This window comes from Molossus molossus, unplaced genomic scaffold (genome assembly GCF_014108415.1).
Source record: "Molossus molossus isolate mMolMol1 unplaced genomic scaffold, mMolMol1.p scaffold_m16_p_23, whole genome shotgun sequence".
Lineage (NCBI taxonomy): Eukaryota > Metazoa > Chordata > Mammalia > Chiroptera > Molossidae > Molossus > Molossus molossus.
The window spans coordinates 25449609-25472809 of NW_023425359.1; the positions used below are offsets into that span (position 1 = coordinate 25449609).

The 23201-nt window shown below is 54.6% G+C and overlaps 1 protein-coding gene and 1 long non-coding RNA gene across 3 annotated transcripts in view; one reads left to right on the forward strand and one right to left on the reverse strand.

Moving 5' to 3' along the window:
- IPO9 (importin 9) overlaps positions 1–23201 on the forward strand; it is a 27215-nt gene continuing 4014 nt past the window's right edge. The window contains exons 1-16 of the mRNA XM_036277370.1: positions 1–124; positions 10284–10345; positions 10550–10636; positions 11225–11426; positions 12392–12480; positions 13293–13379; positions 13718–13837; positions 13925–14025; positions 14198–14256; positions 14637–14788; positions 15902–16000; positions 16732–16838; positions 17138–17277; positions 19058–19217; positions 21211–21437; positions 22957–23105. Of these exons, the coding sequence (XP_036133263.1) occupies positions 11366–11426; positions 12392–12480; positions 13293–13379; positions 13718–13837; positions 13925–14025; positions 14198–14256; positions 14637–14788; positions 15902–16000; positions 16732–16838; positions 17138–17277; positions 19058–19217; positions 21211–21437; positions 22957–23105 (1551 nt within the window). The 5' untranslated portion in view covers positions 1–124; positions 10284–10345; positions 10550–10636; positions 11225–11365. The remainder of the gene's footprint in view (positions 125–10283; positions 10346–10549; positions 10637–11224; positions 11427–12391; positions 12481–13292; positions 13380–13717; positions 13838–13924; positions 14026–14197; positions 14257–14636; positions 14789–15901; positions 16001–16731; positions 16839–17137; positions 17278–19057; positions 19218–21210; positions 21438–22956; positions 23106–23201) is intronic.
- Positions 21992–23201, reverse strand: part of LOC118640507 — a 6963-nt gene continuing 5753 nt past the window's right edge. For both annotated transcript variants that reach the window (XR_004961399.1, XR_004961398.1), the window contains 2 exons: positions 22459–22661; positions 21992–22123 (listed from right to left, as the gene is read on the reverse strand). This is a non-coding gene — a long non-coding RNA (uncharacterized LOC118640507). The remainder of the gene's footprint in view (positions 22124–22458; positions 22662–23201) is intronic.

Sequence of the window (23201 nt, forward strand, 5' to 3'; positions counted from 1 at the left end):
CCGGGGCCGGTGGCCCAGGGCCTGAAGGAGGCGCTGGTGGACACGCTCACCGGGATCCTGTCGCCGGTGCAGGAGGTGCGCGCGGCCGCCGAGGAGCAGATCAAGGTGCTGGAGGTGACCGAGGGTGAGTGAGGGGCCGGCCGGCCGGGACACGCGGAGCCGGAGGGGCGGGCGGGCGAGTGCGGCCGAGGCGCGGGCGTCGAGCCCCGGAGCCGGCGCGAGCCCGGTGCGGCCGCCGGTCCCCGAGGAGCCGCCGCCGCGCAGGCGCCCGCCGCCCTTTGTCTGCGCTTTGTCCCGCGGGTCTGTGCCGGGCGCGTGGGAGCACCGCCCGCCCGGGCCCGGCCCTCCGTGGGGGCGGGTCCCCACGGGCCAGGCCGAGACGGCGTCCGCAGGAGCCGGGCGCGGGAGGAGCGGCGGCTGGAGAGCGCGGGGCGCCGGGGCGGTGCGCAGGGGCCGGGGCGAACCGGGGGCCGGCCGGGAACGACGCCCGGTGTTCCTGGGGCCCGGGGGCAGGTCTCGCACCCGCCCGCAGTCGGTGGCCCCGGCTGCTGGACAGACTGTCCCGCGGCAGCCGCCCCCCGGCTCGGGCCCCTTCGCCCCGACGGCGCCGCGGCCCCATCGAGGCCACGTCGGTCAGACCCAGCCCCTCACGTCCTCCCCCTTCGGGGCCTGGAAATCCAAGTCGGACTGCAGTGCGCGACTTGCGGTGGTCCAGGCCGCTGCTGGGAGTAGCTTGCAACGGGCCGGGCCGGTGCTGTGCTTGGGCGCCGGGAGGCCGGGCAGCAAGGCTGCGGCTTGGGTCTGGGCGCAGGCGGGCTCGGGTCAAGTCTCTAGGTGAATGCGCCGCTTTGGACCCTTTGGAGGCTGTGTTTAGACAGTGTGATTCCTTGCGTTCATTTAAACACTGTAGAAACCCTCCCCTTCGCGGCCTGTTTGATGGAGGGTGGCGGTCCATTCCGCAGGGGCAGTTCCCCGCTGCTCGCCTGGCCTCTGGGTCCCCAGTACCTCCCGTCTTGCTTTCTGTCTGGATCTCAGATGTTTCCCAAAGGAGATCGGCACTTCCTTCTCCACCTGTGCCTAAGATAAAGCAGCTGGCTTCCCAGGCGGCAGGAGCCAAAACGCCAAACAAGCCAGTGAATGGACAAACAATTTTTGAACCTTTGGGGTTGCTTCACGTTTTAGTTTTCGTTTAGTAGAAGACACTTGGCTTTCTGGTCCTAGGAGACATGCTTCCTTCAAACTTGAAGTTAATGGGAAACCTGGGAGTTGGTGTCAGTTGTGTGTGTTCTGGTCGTCTTTTGAGTTCCATGGGCTCCCAGTCAAGGGACAACCCGATCTGGTTGTTCCTAGTTGCTCTGTCCCTTCCGGTAACCACACCATCTTCGGGAGTCATTTCTCAGTGCTGCACGTGGGAGACTGGTCTCAGCTGACCCGTCAGATTGACCAGTCTGTTCCCTTAAGCAAACAGGTGTGCCACCTTTCCTTAGCTGCCCGGTGATGACCCCCAGTCTTGAAGATTAAGTGGAAGAATCTAATGTAATTTTTGGGGGAAAGGCACAGGTCAGCTGTCAACTCCCTAATAAATGGACAGACGAGAAAGGTTGACATGTTGTGAACAGATTATAGGGTAGAGAAGGTTTTAAGACGCAGTTATCTTAGAAAATTGAGATTGCTGGAGCCCCAAGTACATCCTGGTCATTAGTCCCCTAGCCCATGCTTTCCAAGAAATAACTTGCTTATAATTAGTTGCTGTTTTTCAGAATGGGAGCCTGTTCTCTTAAACCAAGGAAGAGTATACATGTGAGGGATTCACCTGACTCATGGTGGGTCCATTTCAAAGGATCAGGACGGTTGTTTCCTCAGCCTGGTGTCCTGGAACGACTTTCCCGAGTCCCTGTGTTTGCCACTTTCTCCAGAGCCTTGGTGTCTGCGGGAAACCAGCAAACATTTCTGAGTAGGCAAAGCCTGGCTAAGAGGGTCACTGGAGGAGAGGTGCCCGACCACCTTCAGACAGCTCTCCGTCCCGAATTGAGAAGCATGGTGCTTGGAGGTTGGGAAGTTAATGGTGTTCCAGGAGGTGGTGGTGTCTTTTCTCTTTCACAGGGATTGAGGTCTTGAGTTTGGTCAGGGTTTGTGGGAGTGTTGTTCTACCCCAATCAGGCACAAATGAAAAGCTTTTTGGTTTGTTAGAGCATTTTTCTAATTCTGTTTTATTCAGTAGCAGGTGATATCAAGCATTTTAGAAACATGTTCATTAAAAAGGCTGGAAAGTTATGGACTGCCAGCGAGCTCTTGCACCAGCTCAGTATTCTGCACGAGGCCTCTCTTGCGTCTGACGTACAAGGTCGTGCCTTTTGAGTAGGCAGCTCTTTGTCTTTGGTACATTTATGCTTTACTGTTTTATATCTTATGATAAAGTTTTTTCCTTCTTTTTCTTTTTTCTCTCCTTTTCTTCTAAGGGAAGCATCATCCGTGTGGTTGAGTGAGGTGATTTCATTCACAGACTTTAATTCTCCAGGCCAGAATGGCAGATTACTAGATTTAGACCCTCTGTCACTTTTCTTTTAGTTGTTTTTGTTCATTAGAAATAAAGATGCTTTCCTATCATTTGGCCTTTTCTGTCTTGCTCCCAGCAGACAGGTCATAGAAAAACACATGCTTTTCTTCCCTTCCCCCACTGAATGGGGAAGGGGGAGTTGCCTCTCCCTCCCTCTTCCTGGTATTCAGATGCTGCTGAGAATCTGGTTGATCCCCCTCTTAGAGGCCTGGAGAGGTGACCCTGCTGGTTGGGAGTTGCTTCCGGGTTCTCATGGGCGCTTTTCTGGCTCTCTTTCAGGACAGCATAAGCGCTGTCACCCGCGGAGGCAGCCCCTCGAGGATCCCGACGCGTCCCGGGCATGTGGCGCTGATGCACTGGGCATTCCTGGGCACTCCTGGGCACTGAGCCGAGCGGAAGGCGGCCACGCTCGGATAAAGGCCAGTGGTGGAGTTTTCTTTTTCCTTCTAGCTGTGGTTTTGTGGTGTTTCCCAACCCCCATGAGAAAAGGGGGCTTCTCCGGAGCTGTGCTCGAAACTCTCCTCCCCAAAGAGCCAGCTCGCAGCTCCCCCAGCAGCTCCCCCAGCAGCTCCCCTGCCCGGGGGAGCAGTGCCAGGGCCAGGTCTCCAGCCCTAACCCACGCGAGCGTGTCTCATTCTTTACCCTCCAGGCTCCATGGGTCGTCCTTCTCAGCTAGTTTTAAATGGATAATGGTTTTGCCTGGTGGGGTGGGAGGGGAGAAAGGAGAGCAAGGATGACAAGGAAGGGGGCAAAAGACTGAAAGGAGGAGCTAGGAAACAGGGCAGGTGCGGGCAAAGCTCTTAGCAGTGCAGTCAGGGTGCATTTAGGATTAGATCACAGGTATGATCAAGAACCTAGACTCGGCCCTGGCCATGTGGCTCATGCACTGGAAGGTCGCTGGTTCGATTCCTGGACAGGGCACGTGCCTGGTTTCAGGCTAGATCCCCAGTGGGGGCATGCAGAAGGCAGCCTGTTGATGTTTCCTTCTCATCGGTGTTTCTCTCTCCCCCTTCTCCTTCTCTCTAAATTTTTTTTTAAAGAACTTAGATTCAGGATGAAAACCCAGTTAACAGAATGAGCCTGTCGTATTTCACGTTGCAAAACGTAACTAGAGAAATTCAATTTCTTAACAAAAATGGCTTTAGAAAGCTAACTTCATACCACCCACTTGGGAATATTCCCCTTCAGCTATCTCAGAGATTGGATTTTAGTTTAATCAGAATTGATCCTTTCCAAGCAAGAAAAAATAAAAACAGTGGTTTGTGTCTGGGTCTCTTAGGTTTCCTGCCTTAATCATCTCAAAGTAAGCTTTTTAGCTGTTCTTTCTAGTTCTTTCTAAAGTTATGTCAAAGACACCAACCAGGAAAAATGGAAATTCCCCAGCACACACTAAAATAAGTAAAAGTACTTTTTTCTTTACAGATATACTTAGTTGCATTTCTTCCAAAAATATTGTATGATCTCTGTTAAGTAAATATCTGTAAATAGGATTTTTCCTATGTAACAGAATCCAGCCAAAACTAGGCCAGCTGTGTCGATCAGATTTAAACAAGTCGGGGAACCTGAGGCTTTGTTTCTGGCTTTTCCTTCCGTGCGTTAGTTTCAGAGCAGCGAGCTCGGCGTCAGCACCACCGCCACTTCTTATAAACAATTCTTCACTTCGCATCTAAGAAAACTAAAGTTTTATGGGAGAAAATTCTTCTCTGGTGACTGATATCCCTGTGTTTCTAATGGCCCTGTGTGAAGACAGAATGACTGGGTTTAAATAATAATTACTTTCCCTCTTGTGTCCCCTGTATGTAACCTAATGCACATGGGTTCTTTGTCTTTGAATTTTCGGGTTTCCAAACCAGAGCTGATCATGTGGCCACTGTTTCTGACACTAGGAGCCTGTAGACAAGAAAACCTATGCGTCCACCCCATTTTTCAAGTTTGCCTCTAGTGATGGGGACGGCGTTCACAGAAGACTCGCCCTCCCTCCCATCGAGGCTTTGAGCAGGGTTACTGGAAGGCTGCTGCTCTTCTGTGCGGAGGCAGAGAGCCCAGAGCAAACCCCCCACAGCCCTGTCGTAGGTGCCGGTCGCCTGCTGGACTGAGAGTTTGGGGCCCCTCGTGGAGCCTAGTCTTCTGATCCGTTACCATCCTCACAGTCTCGGTGACATGTGAAGTGAGGGGATTAGTGGAAGTGGGGGGTGATCTCTGAAGGTGTACAGAGCTCCAGCTGTTGTGATCATCAACAGAGAACCGCCTTCTCCAGGCGCCGAGGGGAAATGTGCTCATGCGAACCTTTCCTCTGGAAAAGTAGGCGTGGCGTTCTCGGCTGGATCCGAGGGCCCCGAAGCTGGGCCCTGTCTGTAGAGTCGGCCTGGTCTTCGTGCTCTGATGACCTTGCAGTTGGTGCCCGTGTGGGCTGATGAAAAGTGCGTGTTTCCTTCTTCCTTCTGAGACACTCAGTGTTAAACACCCTAAAAGACTTAAACGTCAATTTGAATAGTCGGAAGACGTGCTCGTCCTGTGTTAGGGCCAGTCAGGTGAGTTAAATAGGTTGCTCTTAAAGTTCAAAGAGAAACAGGCATGGAATCAAAGCTCCAGAAATATTGAAAAAGGAAAATTTTGAGGAGGAGCTGGTGCTACCAGACATTAAAACATTGTATAAAGCCTTTATAGTTAAAACAGCACGGCGCTGCACAGGAATAGACAGAAGTACTGTGGAAATGAGTAGTATAGCTGAAAGTAGCATCCTAAATCACTGGGGTAAAGACAGAATTTTAAAAAGGGTGCTGGGACAGCGAGGTAGCCATCTGGAATTAGATCAGCATCTTACACCACACCAGAGTTAAGAATCTAAATATTTAAAAAATAAAACCGTACAAGTTCTAGAGGAAATATGGGTGACTTTTTCTTTAACCTTGACACAAGGACAGGCTTTCTAACTATGACTCCAAAATCCAGGGGCAGTAAAAAGAGATTGATAAATTTGACTACATTTAAATTTTTTAACTTGCATGACAGGATATAAAAAGTCAAAAAGACAGCTGACAAACTGGGAGAAACTTTCACAGCATATACCAGACAAAAGGATAATAACCTTAATATATAAAGAACGTTTAAAACCTGAGGGGCAAAGGACCAAAACCCCAGTAGAAAAGTAGGGGGAGACATCCCCCTACTGGATGGACAATTCACCTCTTGCCCCTGGAAAAAATAATAAAATGTCCCACCAACTTACAGAAACTGTTTATTAGAGAAATACCAGTTAAAACAACGTTGAGATACCATTTCTCATCTGTCAGACGGCAGATGTTTAAAGTGTGAGAACACATGCTGTTGGTGAAGTTGTGAGGAACACTCATAACATTGCTAGTGGATGGTTCGCTCACCTAACAACACACCTTTCACCCAGCAATCCCACTGTTGGATCTAACTGAAGATATGCCTTCAACAATGTAACAACACGTACCGCATGTACATCATTATTTACTGCAACATTGTTGATAAAAGCAAAGTACCTGCAACAGTCTAACTGCCTATACAGGAGAGTGGTTGAATAATGGTGTACAATGTTATAAAAACGTAGCTGTAAAAAAAAAAAAGAATGAGGAATCTCTATAATTTAGAATGAGTTCCAGGATATAATGTAACTGAAGAAAAGCAAAGTGCAAAAGAGTATCTGGATACTACTTTTTATGTAAACAAAAGAACAGAAGAAATTACATATGTATCTGCTAATTCCAACAAAAAAAAAAATACAGGAAAAATAAATCAGAAACTGGTCACTTACATGGAGTGGTGGGGGAAGGGTAGAAAGAAGTTACTAGGGATAAGAAGGGTGCAACACTTCTGGGATATGCCTATTGCACAGCTTCGACTCTGAATCACAGTAACGTTTTACATACCCCCCAGTAAACAATAGAGGTCCAAAATGGGGTACAAGGGCTAACAAGTGAACCTAACTGTATTACAAATGAATAATATAATCTCTATTAGGTGTTAGAGGAGAAAAGAACCAATTTAAGTAACTTTGGAAAAATATTTTGATTTTGTGTTATAAGACTAAAGTAAAAAAGATACAAAAATTGTCCTCCAGTGAATGTTTTTCACAAGAGTGGATTGACAATTCTGTAAGTGGTGTATGCTAAGATTGAACAAATAAGTAGATTTATTGTAGATAATCAGCCAGTGTTATACTGTCAGAGAAAGAATTACAAAGGAGGAAAGGAGAAAGGACACTGAGGAATTAGATCGGCCTCTGAGATATCAATACAGACGCCCCTCAGCTTACAATGATGTCCAGATAAACCCATCCTAGATAGAAAGTGTCATGGCTGAAAATGCATTCAGTACACTTAGGCTAGTACAGTTGACCCTTGAACAACCTAAATTTGAGCTGTGCAGGTCCACTTACATGTGGGCTTCTTTTTTTAAAAAATGTATTTTCTCTTCTCTCCGACTTTCTAAATGACACTTTCTTTTCTTTAGCTTACTTCATTGTGATAACATGGTATATAGCACAGAGAACATACAAAATTTGTTAATCAGCTATTTTTGTTATTGGTGAGGCCTCCAGTCAACAGTAGTTAAGTTTGGGGGGAGTCAGAAGTTATACATGGATATTCCACTGCACAGGCAGTTGGTACTCCCAACCCCCGTGTTTAAAGGTCCGCAGTATATCCACATATATTTCCTAGTGCTGTTCTGTGACAGGGCCAAGAATAGTGACACCCCAGTGGCAACGAGCACACCCAGCGTGAGATCTTGGTCTCTAAACAGCAAGCTCCAGGGCTCCTTGGAGAGAAAGTTGATTCCAGGGCTTAGGCAGGAAAAGTACAAGGTGAGCCGAGAATGTCTTCTGATATCAGAGTAAGGGCTTGAAAAGCTTGGGAGTGTGTGGGGGGACGCAGGAGCCAGCCTGGAGGAGCGCCAGTGGCCAGCGTGGAGGCTCTGAGCCACGGAACCCAAACAACGGCATTAGCTGGGAGCCCATGGGGTGAGATGAGTAAGTGGAGAAAATAAAAGCACCATCAGGCAAACAACAGTAATGGGTGCAGGCGGGACCCACAAGTCTGAAGAGAAGCAGGGTCTTAGCACAGTTGTATCAGTCACTGATGAGGTAGCTGTTCCGGTGATGCTAGTTGGAACTCCCTATGGAAAGTAACTCGTTATGTAGGTAGAAAAGCTGAACAATGTACTCATGATAGGCAATAAAAATAGAATATCACGGTAACTGTTTTGTTTTTGTTTTTTATGCTCACCTGAGGACATTTTTCCATTTTTTATTCAGATAGAGTGGGGGGGGGGGAGTGAGCACGCACATGCACGTGCGCAAGAAACATCGATGTGAAAACATCGAGTGGCTGCCACCCGCACGACCAACCAGGGCCGGGGATAAACTGCAACTGAGGTACGTGCCCTTAGCGGGAATCAAACCCCGGGTCTCTCTGGACCGCAGGCCAACGCTCTACGGCTGAGCCAAACTGGCCGGGGCACAGTAACTGATTCTTAATGACAGGAGTTTTATTTTTCTTGTGATGAGAACTTTAAGATCTGCTCTGAGCCACTTCCAAGTAGGCTGCACAGTGTTGGTACCTGTGATTGGCATGCTGTGCCTCACCCTTGGGTCGGCCTACTTCATGACAGAGTTTGTGCCTTGACCCCTTTCACCCGTGTCACCCACCCGCCGCTTCTGACAGCCCACAGACGCTTCTCTCCACCTGTGAGCTCCAGTTGTTTTGTTTTGTTTTGTTTTTAGTTTCCACATGTAATGAGATTTTACAGTATTTGTTTCTCTCTCTCTGACTCACTTAGCATAAGCCCTCAATGTCCATCTATGTTGCAAATGGAAAAATTTTATTCTTTTTAAGGCAGAATAATATTCCATTGTATATGTACACGTTTTCTTTATTGATTCATCTGTCAAACACTTAGGTTGTCCCTATCTTGGTATTATAAATAATGCTGCAATGAACACGGGGTGGATATATCTTTTTGACTTAGTGTTTTTGTTTACTTTGGAGAAATACCCAGAAGTAGGATTGCTGGATCATGTGTTAGTTCTGTGTTTAATACTTTGAAGAACCACGATGGTGGCTGTTCTCCACAGCAGCACTCAGGGTTCCGATTTCTTCTCGTCCTCACCAGCACTGGTTTTCTGGTTTTTGGTCGTAGCCATCCTGATGGGTGTGAGGTGGCATCTCGTAGTTTGTTTTCTGCTTTGTTTTTATTTTTTCTTTATTGATTTTATAGAGAGAGGTAGAAACATCAGTGAGAGAGAACATTGATTGGCCACCTCCTGCACGCCCCCCACTGGGGATCAGGCTCACAACCTGGGCATGTGCCTTGACCAGGAATTGAACCGGCGACCTCTTGGCACATGGGTCGACCTTCAACCACTGAGCTACAGCAGCTGGGTGGTATCTCGTAGTTTTGATTTACATCACGATGACTAGAGCATATTTTCATGTGTTTATTGGCCATTTATGTATCTTCATTTATAAACATGTCTAGTTGAGTCTGTGTCCATCTTTGGATTGAGTTGTTTCTTGTTGAATTTCAGGAGTTCCCTATATATTCTGGATGTTAATCCCTTATCAAATACATGATTTGCAAATATTTTGTCCCATTTGTGTGTTGCCTTTTTTACTCTTTTTATGCACAAAATTTTTCATTTTTATGAAGTCCAATGTGTCTATTTTTCTTTTGTTTTCTGTGCTTTTCGTGTCATGAAGAAACCATTGCAAATCCAATGTCATGAAGTTCTTATCCTGTGTTTTCTTGTCAGAGGTTATTGTTTTAAGTCTTACATTTAGAGCCATGGTCCATTTGAGTTAATGTTTGTATATGGTGTTAGGGAAGGGTCTTACTTGACCCTTTGGCCTGTGGATGCCCGGTTCTCCCGGCGCTGTTTGTTGAAGACTGCCCTTTCCCACCGAGCTGACTCGACACCCTTATCAGAAATCGCGTGACCATGGATTCGAAGGTGCTTCTGGGCTTCCGTTCTATTCCGTTGGCCTGTGTGTGTCTCCATTCCAGAACCACTGTTCTGGTTGCTGTGGATTTGTCTTAAGGCCTAAAACCAGGAAACGGCTGCAGCTTTGGTCCTGTGGCTCTCTGCTCCCTTGAGATTCCAGGTGGATCTTTCTATTTCTGGGGAAAAAAACACAAAAACCTCTTGGGATCTTGATGGGGGTGCATTTATGATCTAAATTTCCATTGGGAGCAAGAGTCCCTTAGCCTCCTGCGCCCACGCCAAGGTCACTGCTGCAGCCGCTTGCAGAAAGCCGTGGATTTGCCACAGTGGTGTCCATAGGACTCCACCTGTGGAAGCCACTTTCTTAGACGAGGTCATCGCTCCTCTGGGGGCGTGTGTCTGATCAACTCCTGAACTCTCGTTCTTTACCTTTCCTTGGGGTTAGATAGCACTGCTTTTCCATTATCTGCCACACTCACTGGTTTAAGAGGAAGGTGTCACTGTCTTGGAAGGGAAGGGTCTGGAAGATGCTTCGCGGTAACAGAAGGTGTGCTGGTGCTGGGACTCTTCCTTGTATGCAACCGTGCCTGCGGCCACCTGCTCCGCTGCTCCTCGGAGGAGCCGGCCTCACCGTGCTGCCGGAGCCATGTATCAAGCTCCTTTTTGAAGTCACTCTCGTTGGCGTCAGGGTTAGTGCTCAGCACATTGCTGTGGTTTTCCTGAGTGTTCTTAGCCTCACAGTAAGGTTTTCTCTTTCAGAATTTGGTGTTCACCTGGCTGAGCTGACCGTGGATCCCCAGGGGGCCCTGGCAATCCGTCAGGTAAGTCCAGGCTGGTTGGGCCAGTGTATAAGTAATGCCGGTACTTGGTAATGGCACATCTTTGTGGGAAAGAGAAAGACAAGGCCACTGTGTGAGTGACCTGGGGTTGGCACCAGATTCAGCTATACTCAGGGTGACCGGTCGGGCCATGTACATGAAGAAAGCCTTTCTCGCTGTGGACCGCGTGGCTCCTCCTCTCTGCAGCTGGCGTCCGTCATCCTGAAGCAGTATGTGGAGACGCACTGGTGTGCCCACTCGGAGAAGTTCAGGCCTCCAGAGACTACGGAGAGGGTAAGGGCAGTCACTGGCCGGCCGGCCTGGACAGAGGAGGTGGGCTGGTGCTGGTGGGGGCACTGGTGCTCAAGTGGCGGCTGACCAGCTCTCAGGTCCCGTCTGCAATATTAGGGAAGGGTCTTTCTTCGAAGTTCCATTTCCATGTTCTCTAAAATTAGAATTAAAATTCCAACTTCCAAAGAATTGTTAGAGGGTTGAATGAAGCGGTTTCTGTTTAGTGTGGAGCCCTGCAGCCGTTCTGGGCCCCGAGGAGCTTTGAGTGTCAGCTGTCCTTGGCGCTCTCTAGTTCACGGAGCGTCTGCGCGCGTTCAGACCGTGGTGCTCACAGTGTGGCCGTGCAGCTGAGGGACTGAGGCTTCCGACGTCCCTCACTGTGGTCACTGCACCCACACGGGCGCCAGCGCTGCTGTGACGGGTGGTGCAGGCGCAGGGGCTCTGCCGGTGCCTCACCCATCAGGCTGCGTGTCTGAGCTCTCCACAGACAGGCCATGTCTTGCAAACGTTGTTTTGCTGATATGTGAGCTGGTGGTGCTCTGCTAACCACTTACAACCTGATCAAATGGCAGGTGGCCTTTTCTCCTACAGGCAAAAATTGTCATCCGGGAGCTGTTGCCCAACGGGCTGAGAGAGTCCATAAGCAAGGTGCGCTCCAGTGTGGCCTACGCGGTGTCAGCTATCGCCCACTGGGACTGGCCCGAGGCCTGGCCCCAGCTCTTCAGCCTGCTCATGGGGATGCTGGTGAGCGGAGACTTGAACGCAGTCCACGGAGCCATGCGCGTGCTGACAGGTACTAGCAGCCTCCCTGCTGTGGCGCTTGGACTTCAGGTGCTGCAGGGCGTGTGCTGGGAGGGCCTGAGCAGCGGGCTGGACCCGTGTGGCTCCCCCTGGTGCTGCTCCTCCCAGGCTTCGCCTCCTGTCTGTCCTCCCACCTCGCCTGCCCTTCACAGGGAGTTCCGTTGTCGTGTCTGCTCAGGCCTCCGTGCTCGAGGACAGGCCGTGGCGTGGTGGCCACGCGCTCCGGTTTCAGGTCGTGTTCTGGCTTTACCTCGAGCCTGGGTTTCCTGTGTGTAAGATTAGGGTAACGATGGTATCTGCCTCGCTGGAGCTGTGGTCGTTTAGCAGAGATGAAGGAAGCAGACATGGGAATCAGCACTTAGTAGCAGGAAACCCAGGTCCTTCGCGCGCTCAGCGCCTCCGGGGGTTTGGAAATAAAGGGATGACCCGGCTTCCTCGCCTTCTGCAGGTCTCGTTCCACGTGGGCTGCGTTGTGGCACATTTGTGTTCCGCTGAGCAGCAGGCTCTCGCTCTAGGTCAGCGGTGTCGCTCCCAGGGAAGAGCAGCCTAGGGAACGGAAGCCTAATAGCATCTATCGCGTGCACACAGCAGCTTCCAGGGCGACTGCTGGGGACGGAGCGAAGGCGGGCACCTGCCGCGCACATGGGTCGGCCGTGGCCACAGAAGTCGATGCAGTTTCCTGAGACCGCAAGGCCTTCGCCCCTTCGGTCTCAGGCTCTTTCAGTGCCTGTGCAGCGCTTCTTTCTTAGTCTCGTGTTCGCCTCTGTCTCTGTGCTGTGCTCTTTCTTTTCTACCCGGTAATTAGCAGCTCTCGCTGCATCTCCCTCCCAGGGCAAGGCCGCAGGCCAGCGGGCACCTGTGGCCGTCAGGGGCACTGCCGCCTGGAGGTGGCTTGGAGCCCTCACGCCGGATGTCTCCTCGCAGAGCACGGGCTCACAGTGCTCCTATCCTCTGCAGAGTTCACGCGGGAAGTAACAGACACACAGATGCCCCTGGTCGCTCCCGTCATCCTCCCGGAGATGTACAAGATCTTCACCATGGCCGAGGTACGAGGTCTCCGCGCCAAGGTCAGCAGACAGGGCTGCACAGGCTCCGGTGGGAGGCGGGTGTTGGCTGCTGATGCCCAGCCTGAAGACGGAGACCGCTCACTCCCGAGGACACACGGAATGGCCGTCCTTCATCACGTGTCTCCCGCCAGCCTCTCGCCAGGCCTCGCACCGGAGCCTCTGGACCCTGGGCCTGTGGAAGCGTCGCGCTGGCTGTCGCAGCGCCTGCGGCGCACACTGCGGATGGATGTGCCCAGGGGGCACAAGTGGGGACGCTCCCCAGGGGCCAGGAGCACTGCCGGGCTGTGAGCCGCCTCCTCTGCCCCCAGCTCAGGGTCTGCATTTCGAATGACACAGTAACCGGCTGGGCTTCCAAGTAGTGCCCAGCCTGGTGGTCTTTTGTTTTTGTTTTGTTTTTAATTGATTTTAGAGAGAGAGCGAGCATCGACTGGCCGCCTCCTGCTCGCCCCCCACTGGGGATGGGCCCACAACCTGGGCATGTGCCCTGACTGGGAATCGAACCGGGACCTCTTGGTGCAGGCTCGACACTCAACCTCTGAGCCTCGCTGGCCGGGCAGCCTAGTATTTTCCGTCAGACCAGCCCACAGAGGCCTGCGTACATAGAAGGCTCATTCCAATAAGTTCTAAGATTCTGCTGCTTTTCATTCCCGAATGACGGGATCTGTCCTCTGGACACGAGTAGGGGGCGTTGCCATCTCTTCGGGGTCTCCAGTCCACGCCAGGATGGAGAAGCCAGTCTCCTCCTCCGCGGGGCAGACAGCAGCCTCACGGCTCTGCTTCCCTGCCCCCAGGTGTACGGCATCCGGACCCGTGCCCGAGCGGTGGAGATTTTCACCACCTGTGCCCACATGATCTGCACCATGGAGGAGCTGGAGAAGGTACGGAAACCTTCGGGTCACTTTCGGGTGCCTCCTTGTGGGCAGCAGCGCTCTGCAGACGGCTCATGGCCGGGTGGCGGGGACACTGGACACTGGGGAATATTCGGTCGTACGAGGCTCAGTTTCCTCTGGCTGGAGCCCTGTTTCTCCCAAGGCCTCGCCCTGCTCCTCGTCACAGTCGTCACACTCGACCCCCAGAGCCCCGCTAGTGCTCGTGGTCCTCGTGGGAAAGCGAGCAGAGGGCCTCTCGGAGGCCGTGTGGGGGTCGGTCTGGCAGTGGCTCTGCAGGGGCCTCGGCTGCCAGAGCTGGACCGGCGCCGACGCTGCTCTCATTTCAGGGCGCAGCCAAAGTCCTGATCTTCCCGGTGGTGCAGCAGTTCGCCGAGGCCTTCGTGCAGGCCCTGCAGATCCCGGACGGGCCCACGTCCGACAGTGGGTTCAAGATGGAAGTCCTGAAGGTCAGCCTTGAGCACCGTGAGGGCCGGGGGTGGGACGGTTGTCTGAGGCCCTGACGTCTCCTGTTGGCCTTGTTCTCTGGCGCGCAGGCAGTGACCGCGCTGGTGAAGAACTTCCCCAGGCACATGGTGGCCTCCATGCAGCAGGTCCTCCCCATCGTCTGGAGCACGCTGACCGAGAGCGCCGCCTTATATCCTCCGGGCCGCGGCTGGGCCATAGGCCGGGGGTCGAGTGCTGGGCCCCTCATGGGGGCTCGCGGACCATCCGCTCTCCGTGTGAGCCGTCTCCCCTTAGCTCTCCCGCCCCGTGTAGAGCATGGGTAACACAGACTGCAGACTTTGTTTCTTGACTCTCCACCATACTTACGTGAGGACAGAAGTCAACTACACAGAAGAAGTGGAAGACCCTGTGGACTCTGATGGTGCGTGTCTGACGGGACAGGCCCAGGGAGGGAGCAGCCAGAGGCAGGAAGCGCGGTTGCTAGAGGCCCCTCCTGCACGTCCCTGCCTCTCCTTCCACCTGGGGGTGGGGCACGCGGCCACGGGCGCTGCCTGCACCCTGGGGTGACACTTTTTGTTGTTGTAATAGTTTTAAGTGTTTCAGACACAAACAGACGCACAGGGAAATACATTTGGTGTTTCTGACTCTCGGAAAACCAGTGTTGGACATCCTCACAGCTTCTCCCGTTGACCACTCAGCCCCGGCCTTTATCTGGGCTGCAGGCATGAACTAGCAGGAGGTGCCGTGTCCTCCGCACGCTGCCCTTGGCCTCTTGTCACGGTCGTCTCTGCACTTCTGCAGGCGAAGTCCTGGGCTTCGAGAACCTGGTCTTCAGCATCTTCGAGTTTGTCCACGCACTGCTGGAGAACAGCAAGTTCAAGAGCACCGTCAGGAAAGCCTTGCCGGAGCTGGTGTACTACATCATCCTCTACATGCAGATCACGGAGGAGCAGGTGAGGCCGCCCGGGCGGGGCGCAGCCGGACAAGGCCCAGGGCGAGCGGCAGCTGACTTCCAGGAGCAGGCACTGGGAGAGGAGCTCCGTGAGGCTCTGGGGGGCTGCGAGGCGGCGTTGCCGTGCCCCTGCGGCCGGGGTGGTGACTTCCAGACACTTCGACCTCAGCCTCTCTGGACCACTGACCAGAGGCCCTCATACCTGGGTAGCCTGTTCCTGCTCTGTAAACAGTGAAACAGCTCAGAGCACCAGCCTGATCGTTAGACCAGAAAACAGCACTTAAAACATGACAGTGTGTCCGGCTGGTGTGGTCAGTGGTTGAGCATCGACCCTGTACCAAGAGGTCGCTGGTTTGATTTCCGGTCAGGGCACATGCCCAGGTTGTGGGCCCAATGCCCAGTGGGGGGCGTGCAGGAGGCGGCCAGTCAATGTTCTCTCTCATCCATGTTTCTATCTCTCTCTGTGACTTCTCTAAAATCAATAAAGGGGAAAAAAAATTTTTTAAGATATTAAAAAACATAATGCCTCTGCTGTGCAAACCATAAGAATCCACATAACGTTCCCATTAAATATCCCATCGTATCTAGCATATTCAGAAAATTGGTCTGTAAAGCTGTAGGAGCTGGTCCTGGCCAGTGCGGCGCAGGAGGCTGCAGCGCCCTCCCGGGCACTGAAAGGCTTTGGGTTCAGTTCCTGGTCAGGGCACATGCCTAGGTTTTGGGTTTGTTCCCAGTTGGGGTATGATGAGAGGCAGCCAATCAGTGTTCTTCTCTCTCATCAGTGTTCCCTCTCCCCCTGCCCCCCTTAAAATCCATAAACATCCTCGACTGAGGATTTTTTTTTGGAAAGGTAGCAGCTAATTGACAGCAGCAGAGACTAAGTGACCGGCCACATTCTAGCAGAGTGTCCTTGGAGAGTAGTAACTTCTGCCGTTTACTGTGATAAAGGACTTGCTTCTCTGCATCAAAGAGAAGGGGGGAAAAAGAGAGACTGGAAGCTAGACTTTTGTTCAGGAAAAACAAGAGGTTGCCATCCTCCCGTGGGCATGGATGAAGAGGGAACCTGGGGCCCAGACTGGCAGGCTGCCAAAGCCTAACTTCCTCGTCCTTTCAGATCAAAGTGTGGACCGCCAGCCCCCAGCAGTTCGTGGAGGACGAGGACGATGACACTTTCTCCTACACCGTCAGGATCGCAGCTCAGGACCTGCTGCTGGTGAGGGGCTGCCTCGACCCCTTGGCCACAGCCTGGACAGCCCCTCGGCTCCCTCTCCAGACAGCTAGCCCAGCGGGGCGGTGTTGGCAGCTTCCTCCCGGACTTCTCAGGAGTAACAAGGGAGCGTGTCAAGTGACGTTTGAGATCCAGGGACTCCTAGGTCACTGCTGCTGGCTCTGCCTTGGCCGTGACTGCTGGGGAAGCGTGCAGAGGGCGCAGTGCTCGGGCGAGGACGGCTCGCGCAGGAGCCTGCAGGCGAGACGCTGTCAAACACGCGGGTTAGGTCGCCGAGGAACAGCTCTGACTAGGGTTTAGCATGGTCTCCAGGCTGACGTTCTGTGCAGCAGCCACGGGCCTCCTGTAGGGCGGGAGGTCGGTCTCGTCGGGGAGCTCTGCTCATCGTGCTTTAGTGTTTCTGGGGCACCTACGGAAGGTCACACGAAGTTCCCTTGAGCAGATTAGCCTTCAGTTCCAGTCAGTCCCCATATAATAATGTCTGGTCCTTTGCCAACCCGGGCGGAGCCTCCTTGCTCACGTGGGCTCTGCCAGAGGGCCGGTGCCCGTGGGGCGTTGCTCTGGTCCCATTCCCTGCACTGGGAGGGCTGCTCTCGGGCCTGACCAGCCCAGCCTGCGGGGGCGAGTTTGGCCGGTGTGCAGTGAACTTTTCAGTTTGCAGCCAAACTGGGTTTACTTGGCACAGACAGGAATCAGCCCATCTCCTGTCTCCCTAGGCTGTGGCCACTGACTTCCAGAACGAGAGTGCGGCTGCTCTGGCCGCTGCGGCCACTCGGCACTTCCAGGAGGCCGAGCAAACCAAGAACAGCGGCGCTGAGCACTGGTAAGGGGCCTGGGCCTCCGGGACACACCGGGCCTCGGCCGCCTGCGGCTCTTCAGTTTCAGAGCCGCTCTTCCCAACCTGATGACAGCTGGTTCAGACTTCTGTCGGCCCCTTTCTGAAAAGCCTTGAGAGGAGCAGCTTCACTCTGTTCTCATTAGAAAACTGTTCCTGAGTTTCTGTTTCTGCTCCAGTTTAGGTGGGAAGGGCAGGTGGTGCCGGAGTGCCCTTCCTGAGCCTCCTTCCCTTGAACGCGGCCTCGGCGGCCTGGGGGTTTCACGAGCAGGGCATCCCTTCTGCAGGTGGAAGATCCACGAGGCGTGCATGCTGGCGCTCGGCTCCGTGAAGTCCATCATCACCGACAGCGTGAAGAGCGGCCGGGTGCAGTTCGACATGCACGGGTTCCTGACCGGCGTGGTCCTGGCGGACCTCAGCCTCTCAGGTGGGTCTCAGCTCGTCTGTGTTGCTCGCTGAGAGAGGTAAGGCAGGTGCGTGTGTCCTTCAGGGAAAGTTCGGGCACCTGGAGCTTGAACTCGTCCGAACCCTTGAACAGCCCGAGACCGTGGCTCATCTGCACCAAGAGACCACCGTCAACCTCGTCATGGTTCCTCTCCAGGCTCGCGCCGTGCTCGGCCGTCTGGGCACTGGGACAGACGAGGTCTGGCTGCTGCGCCCTGAGCACTCGAGCTCCGCTGTCGGCAAGACAGAGCACCTGGGGCCGTCTCGGTCAGGCTCGTCCTCGGTTTGCTTCCTGACGTTTTCCTCGCGCTGTATTCCTGGCCGGTATCCAAATAATAGTGCTCTGTTCTCGTGACCGCATTAGACCGACTCCCCAGCCCTGCGGATGGCCGTGGAGACTCGTGGTGTTTGACTGACATGTTCAGCTCCTCTGCCTCCGCGCACAGAGCCAGCACGGGCACTGGCTGGTGGCTGCAGCTGCAGCTCGTCCACGCGCCTCCTCTGCGGACGCCCCTTTGGGAGCACACTCCTGCCAGCACTGTGCTCTGGCCCTGGCGGGGCGGTCAGGCTGCAGCTCCTCCGCTGGGTGCTGGGTGCTGCGCCGTGGCTGGGGGTGTCTCCCTCTTAGGCATGAGGTGCACAGTGGCAGGCGTGCCCCATGCATCTGCCCCGCAGGCTCCGGGAGCGGGCACTGGGGCGGGCACTGTGTGGGCTCTGGGACTTCTCTGCCTGTCAACATGTTTTGGTAGAGTTCTCCCTCCAGAGCATCTTCAAAAAGTCATGAGATTTGAGAACATTTAGTGTTCAGACTGCAGAAGGTTCACTGTGTAACGTCACTGTCCCGGCTACAGCTGAGAGCTGTTCCGTACCAGCCGTTTTTAATGATCAGTGCTTAACATGTTGGCCATTAAAACGGAGAAATTGTAAAATACAAGAAATGTACATCCCGTAACCTCTGAAATCCCTGTGCGCTCGAGAGAGAGTGAGAGTGAACGGGTGTCCTGGCACCGTGAGAAAGCAGTTCTAACTATTGGGGCTTACGCCGTCCCGGGCCACCCCTGAGACCCGTCGCTGCATGCGATGTGGGTCAGTGTGGTCACCTGGCTGACGGTTTGTGGGGTTCTCTCAGTGGACCCCCTGACTGCGTGTTGATGGCGTAACTCGGAAGCCCTGCCGCTGAGGAGGTGCGTCTGTCCTCCGGCTGTGTGCCCCAGGGGCCACGGGGGAAGCTGGGGACGCAGCGGCACCACGGCTCAGGCTTAGGGCTCCCTCGGCCCGACGGGGCCATGGTGGTGCAGGGAGAGGTGTTGGCTTATAGACAGCACAGGACCGAGAAGGTGTGAGTTGCTGGGGTGGGGCGTGCCTGAGTTGAGGCCATGAGAGCGATTGTAGGTAACACCGAGTTACTCCTCTCGGGGCCTTGAGTACCCTGCTGACCGGGCTGCTCACTTCCCGGCAGCCCAGCGTTGACGGGCATGTGTCGGAAGGGGGACAGCTGTAGTTTGTGGTGTTCTGGCAGTGGCCCAGGGAAGAGAATGTGTGTGGAGGGCTGGCTGGCCGTGCAGGTGAGGGGGTGGGGGGTGTCTTTAGTCTGAGAATGTTCAGGGTCTGCTTTGCAAATGGTGAAAGGGTCATGCTTTTCCTGTCACTTACGTTGTCTGTTCTGCGGTCTCGGTGGCGGACAAGTGCAGGGGTGGGTGGGAGCAGGCAGGGCCTGTCAGGATGCTGGTGTCCAGCCCCTAACTGTTCTCTCTTCCTCCCAGTGTCTCCCTTCCTCTTGGGTCGGGCACTTTGGGCTGCCAGTCGGTTCACTGTCGCTATGTCCCCTGAATTGATCCAGCAGTTTCTACAGGCAACAGTTAGTGGCCTTCATGAGACACAGCCCCCGTCAGTTCGCATCTCGGCTGTGAGAGCCGTCTGGGGGTGAGTACGCACTTCGGGGTGACGAGCGATCTGAGGGGCCATGACTGAGCCGAGTCCCGGGCGGGGCTGACAGTGGGCGTGGTGCTTGAGGTCCCTGGTGAGGGCCTTCTGCAGAGCGGTGCCGGGCGGCGGGTTCCGAGGAAGGTGTCCCCGGAACGTGGCCTCTGAGCCCGTGAGCCCTGCTTCCTCTTGGTCCTCACCGGGACTCGGCCTGGCCCGGGGACCTGTAGGCCTGGCCCCTTCTGCAAAGGTCAAGCACCTGAGGCCCGAGAGGGTGACATTTGTCCGACGGCCTGCACAGTGGACCACAGGAGCAAAGCTCAGGCATTCGGGGGGGTCGCGCCTCCAAGCTCGAGACATTGTGGCCTAGAAACCCTGCTCGTCCCCAGTCCTGTCCCTTCACAGCTTGCGTACCAGGCCTCAGCCGGCCACGCACTAAGTCCCTGCCCAGACCAGAGGGAGCCTTGTTCGGGGAACATGTTGAAGCCCAACTGGAGTTTCAGTCGAACCCTGAAGAGAGCCTGGCGCCCTCAGAACAGGTTGCTGTGCACCTGCCTGCGCTCTTGCCTTCGAAGCAGAGCCGGGCTGTGCGTTGTGGGCAGTGGTCAGCCAGGTGGCCGCATCCCTCCGTCCTCGGACACAGTGCCGTGGGAGCTGTGAGAGGCAGGGAGGGCGTGGGAGCCCCAGGCCAGTGTCCAGGTCAGCTCTGAGGCCGGGCAGAGCAGGCGGCCTTGAGTGTCTGGGCGTGGAGCCGCCGCAGGGCCGCGGGCCTTCTGCTGCGGGGCCGACGCTCCGGGCAGCACTCAGCCCTTCTGTGACATTCGTCCAGCACCTGCGGAGGCCTTGCTTCTGCTCTAGGCTTCTTAACACACAGAAAGTTTGTAGTGGCCTCAGCCGCCACCCTGAAGATGAGCGAGAGTGAAGACTAAGACGCTGGCCCCACCGGGCGTGGGGAGCAGCCTCCAGGGAGGTGCTGGGGCGAGGCCTGGCGGGCAGAGCGGGCGCAGGGCGCTCACAGGGCTCGATCTGGTGGTTCTAGCTGCCGCCAGAACAGAGGAGCCCACTTCTGACGTGACGTTCAAACATAGTGTCTTCAAAATAAGTTATGTCAGAAAAGACATTAAAACATCAAGTGGCCCTGGCCGGTTTGGCTCAGTGGTTAGAGCGTCGGCCTGCGGTCCGGAGAGACCCGGGTTCGGTTCCCGCTAAGGGCACGTACCTCGGTTGCAGTTTGTCCCCGGCCCTGGTTGGTCCTGCAGGTGGCAGCCACTCAGTGTGTCCCTTTCACATCGATGTGTCCGTCTCTGTCCCCCCCATCCCCGCTCTATCTGAACAAAATATGGAAAAATGTCCTTGGGTGAGGATTAAAAAAAAACATCAAGTATTTGGAAAGTAGCAAGAATATGTATATCCAAATCTTAGGAATGTTAAAGCAGTAGTCTGGGATCGTAGGCATGTAACTTAAATCTCAGTAATTTGGACATAATGATATGATGGGATTTATCTGAAAACAGATGGCAGAACAAGAAAGAAATTTTTTTTTTTTTATCCTCACCTAAGGACATTTTTGCATTCATTTTCAGATAGAGTGGGAGGGAGCAGGGGAGGAAGACAGACGTCGAGTGGTTGCCACCACACGACCCCAACCAGGGCCGGGGACAAACTGCAACTGAGGTACATGCCCTTAGTGGGAACCTAACCTGGGACTCTTCGGTTTGTGGGCAAACGCTCTAACCACTGAGCAAAACTGGCCAGGGCAAGAAAGAAATTTAAAGGAAGTAGCAAAGATCAAAGCAGAAGTAAGTTAGAAAACAGAGAAAGGGCAGTGCCGGTGTCCGTGGGGCACAGACAGGGCGGTGTGGTGTCTGGAACATGCCACTGTAGGAGGATGTAAACTAACTTAAGCTACACACATAAAATGCCGGAACGTGCTATTAATTAGAAACCAGCCGTGTTGGGGGACCCCGTGAGTGAGCCTCTCCTCTGTCCCCAGCTACTGCGACCAGCTGAAAGCCTCGGGCAGCACCCGCGTCCTGCAGCCCTTCCTGCCCAGCGTCCTGGACGGCCTGGTCCACCTGGCCGCGCAGTTCAGCTCCGAGGTCCTGAACCTGGTGATGGAGACGCTGTGCATCGTCTGCACGGTGGACCCGGAGTTCACCGCCAGCGTGGAGAGCAAGATCTGCCCCTTCACCATCGCCATCTTCCTCAAGTACAGCAACGGTAGGCACGGGCGCCCACTGCCCGCGCCGGCTGACCGTCCCCCGCGTCCAAGCACAGACTGGCGGTCTGTCAGCAGGGCGGTCAGGCCGCGGGCTCAGCGGGACGGCAGCAGAGCCCTGCTCCACGGCGGCGCCTCTCGGGAGCGGGAGGCGGGGTGAGGAGCAGCTCAGACCAGTTCGGGCTCTGCAGTGAGGTGGGAGATGGAGCAGCCACCTCCGCTCCCGGCAGGAAGAGGCCCGGCCTGCGTTTACAGAGGGAGGTGGCAGAGGCGCAGGGGCCGCCGACAGAGGTGCCCGTCCTGCGCTTCTGCAGCGGCGCAGCTGTGGGAGTCGCAGGCTCCCGTGGTCCTGGGCAGCCCTGCAAGTCGGACCTCAGGAGGAAGGTCTTGTGTGTTCCTCATCCGGGGATACTTTTTCCACTGATTTTTAGAAAGACCAAAAGCGGGGGGACTGGGGGGGGCACATTAATGTGAGAGACACTTCTGTTGGTTGCCTCCCGCAGGACCCTGACCAGGGCTGGGAATTGACCCTGTAACTAAGGTACATGCCCTTGACCAGGAATCAAACCCACGACCCTTGGTCTAAGGGCCAACACTAACCGGCCAGGGCCTCAGAGGAGGATACTTACAGCAATGAAAGAATGTAGACAGTTGTCCAAGGTGCGTAGAATATACTTCCAAGTCCTTGCTGTTTTAGAAAAAGATGTATGTAAATATACATATAAAGAAAAAATATCAGAAGAAGATACCTCAGAATATCGAGGGTAGTGATCTCTAGGTGTGGTTGTAGGTGTTTTGTTTCCTTTAACATGTGTCACTTTATACAGTACTCTCCCGTTATCAAAGGAAATGCTGCGGGTGTCTGTGTTGGGGGGAGCTGGGTGTCGCAGCTCGGGGGCAGTGTGACAGTGCACTGCTCGCTCCCACAGAGAGCGTGTCCCAGGAGGTCTGCACGCTGCGCTGGTTGGTGACCTCACTCTGCAGCCAGTGCGTTCCGTGAACACTCACAGTTGACGTACCCACCTGTCCACGGACAGCAGTGTGTCAGGGCCTCTAAGGACCTCCGTGCGCTGCGTGCGTCTCTCGTGGGGCGGGGACACTTGTCTCCGGGTCAGGCGGCTGCAGCTGAGGACCACATCTTCCCACCGCTCTTGCCCTGGAGCGGAGGCCGTGGCAGGCTCCCGGGGAGGGGAACACCTCCAGAGTGTCAGCGCCACTGTGTGTTCCTTGAGGATTTAGTTCTGTGCTTAGTCCCGGTTTCCCGAGACTAAGGACATTTAAGATTTGCCCCAGAAAAAGAGCCAAATTTGGTTTTAGGAGTAGCTCCCAGGCCCATCCACAACTGAGGAAAGGTGTGCCTCTGGAGGGGGCCTTGCTCCCGCTCCTTCGGGCGTCCCTGCGGCCGCTGGGTCCCAGGTGTGCGGCTGCCATCCCAGCAGGAGTGGGCGAGGCCGCACGGCAGGCGCCGCTGAGCCAGGAGCCTGTGCGGACGTCAGGCGGGGCCTTGCCTTGTCCACGCAGATCCTGTCGTCGCCTCGCTGGCTCAGGACATCTTTAAGGAGCTGTCCCAGATCGAAGCCTGTCAGGGGCCCATGCAGATGCGGCTGATCCCAACTCTGGTCAGCATAATGCAGGCGCCCGCAGACAAGATCCCGGCGGGGCTGTGCGCGGTGAGTGGGCACACAGCCTCGCGGGTGCAGGCGCGGGCCGTGCGGGGGTGGCTGTGTGAGGGTGTGATGCGGGTGTGGGGGGTGTGATGCGGGTGT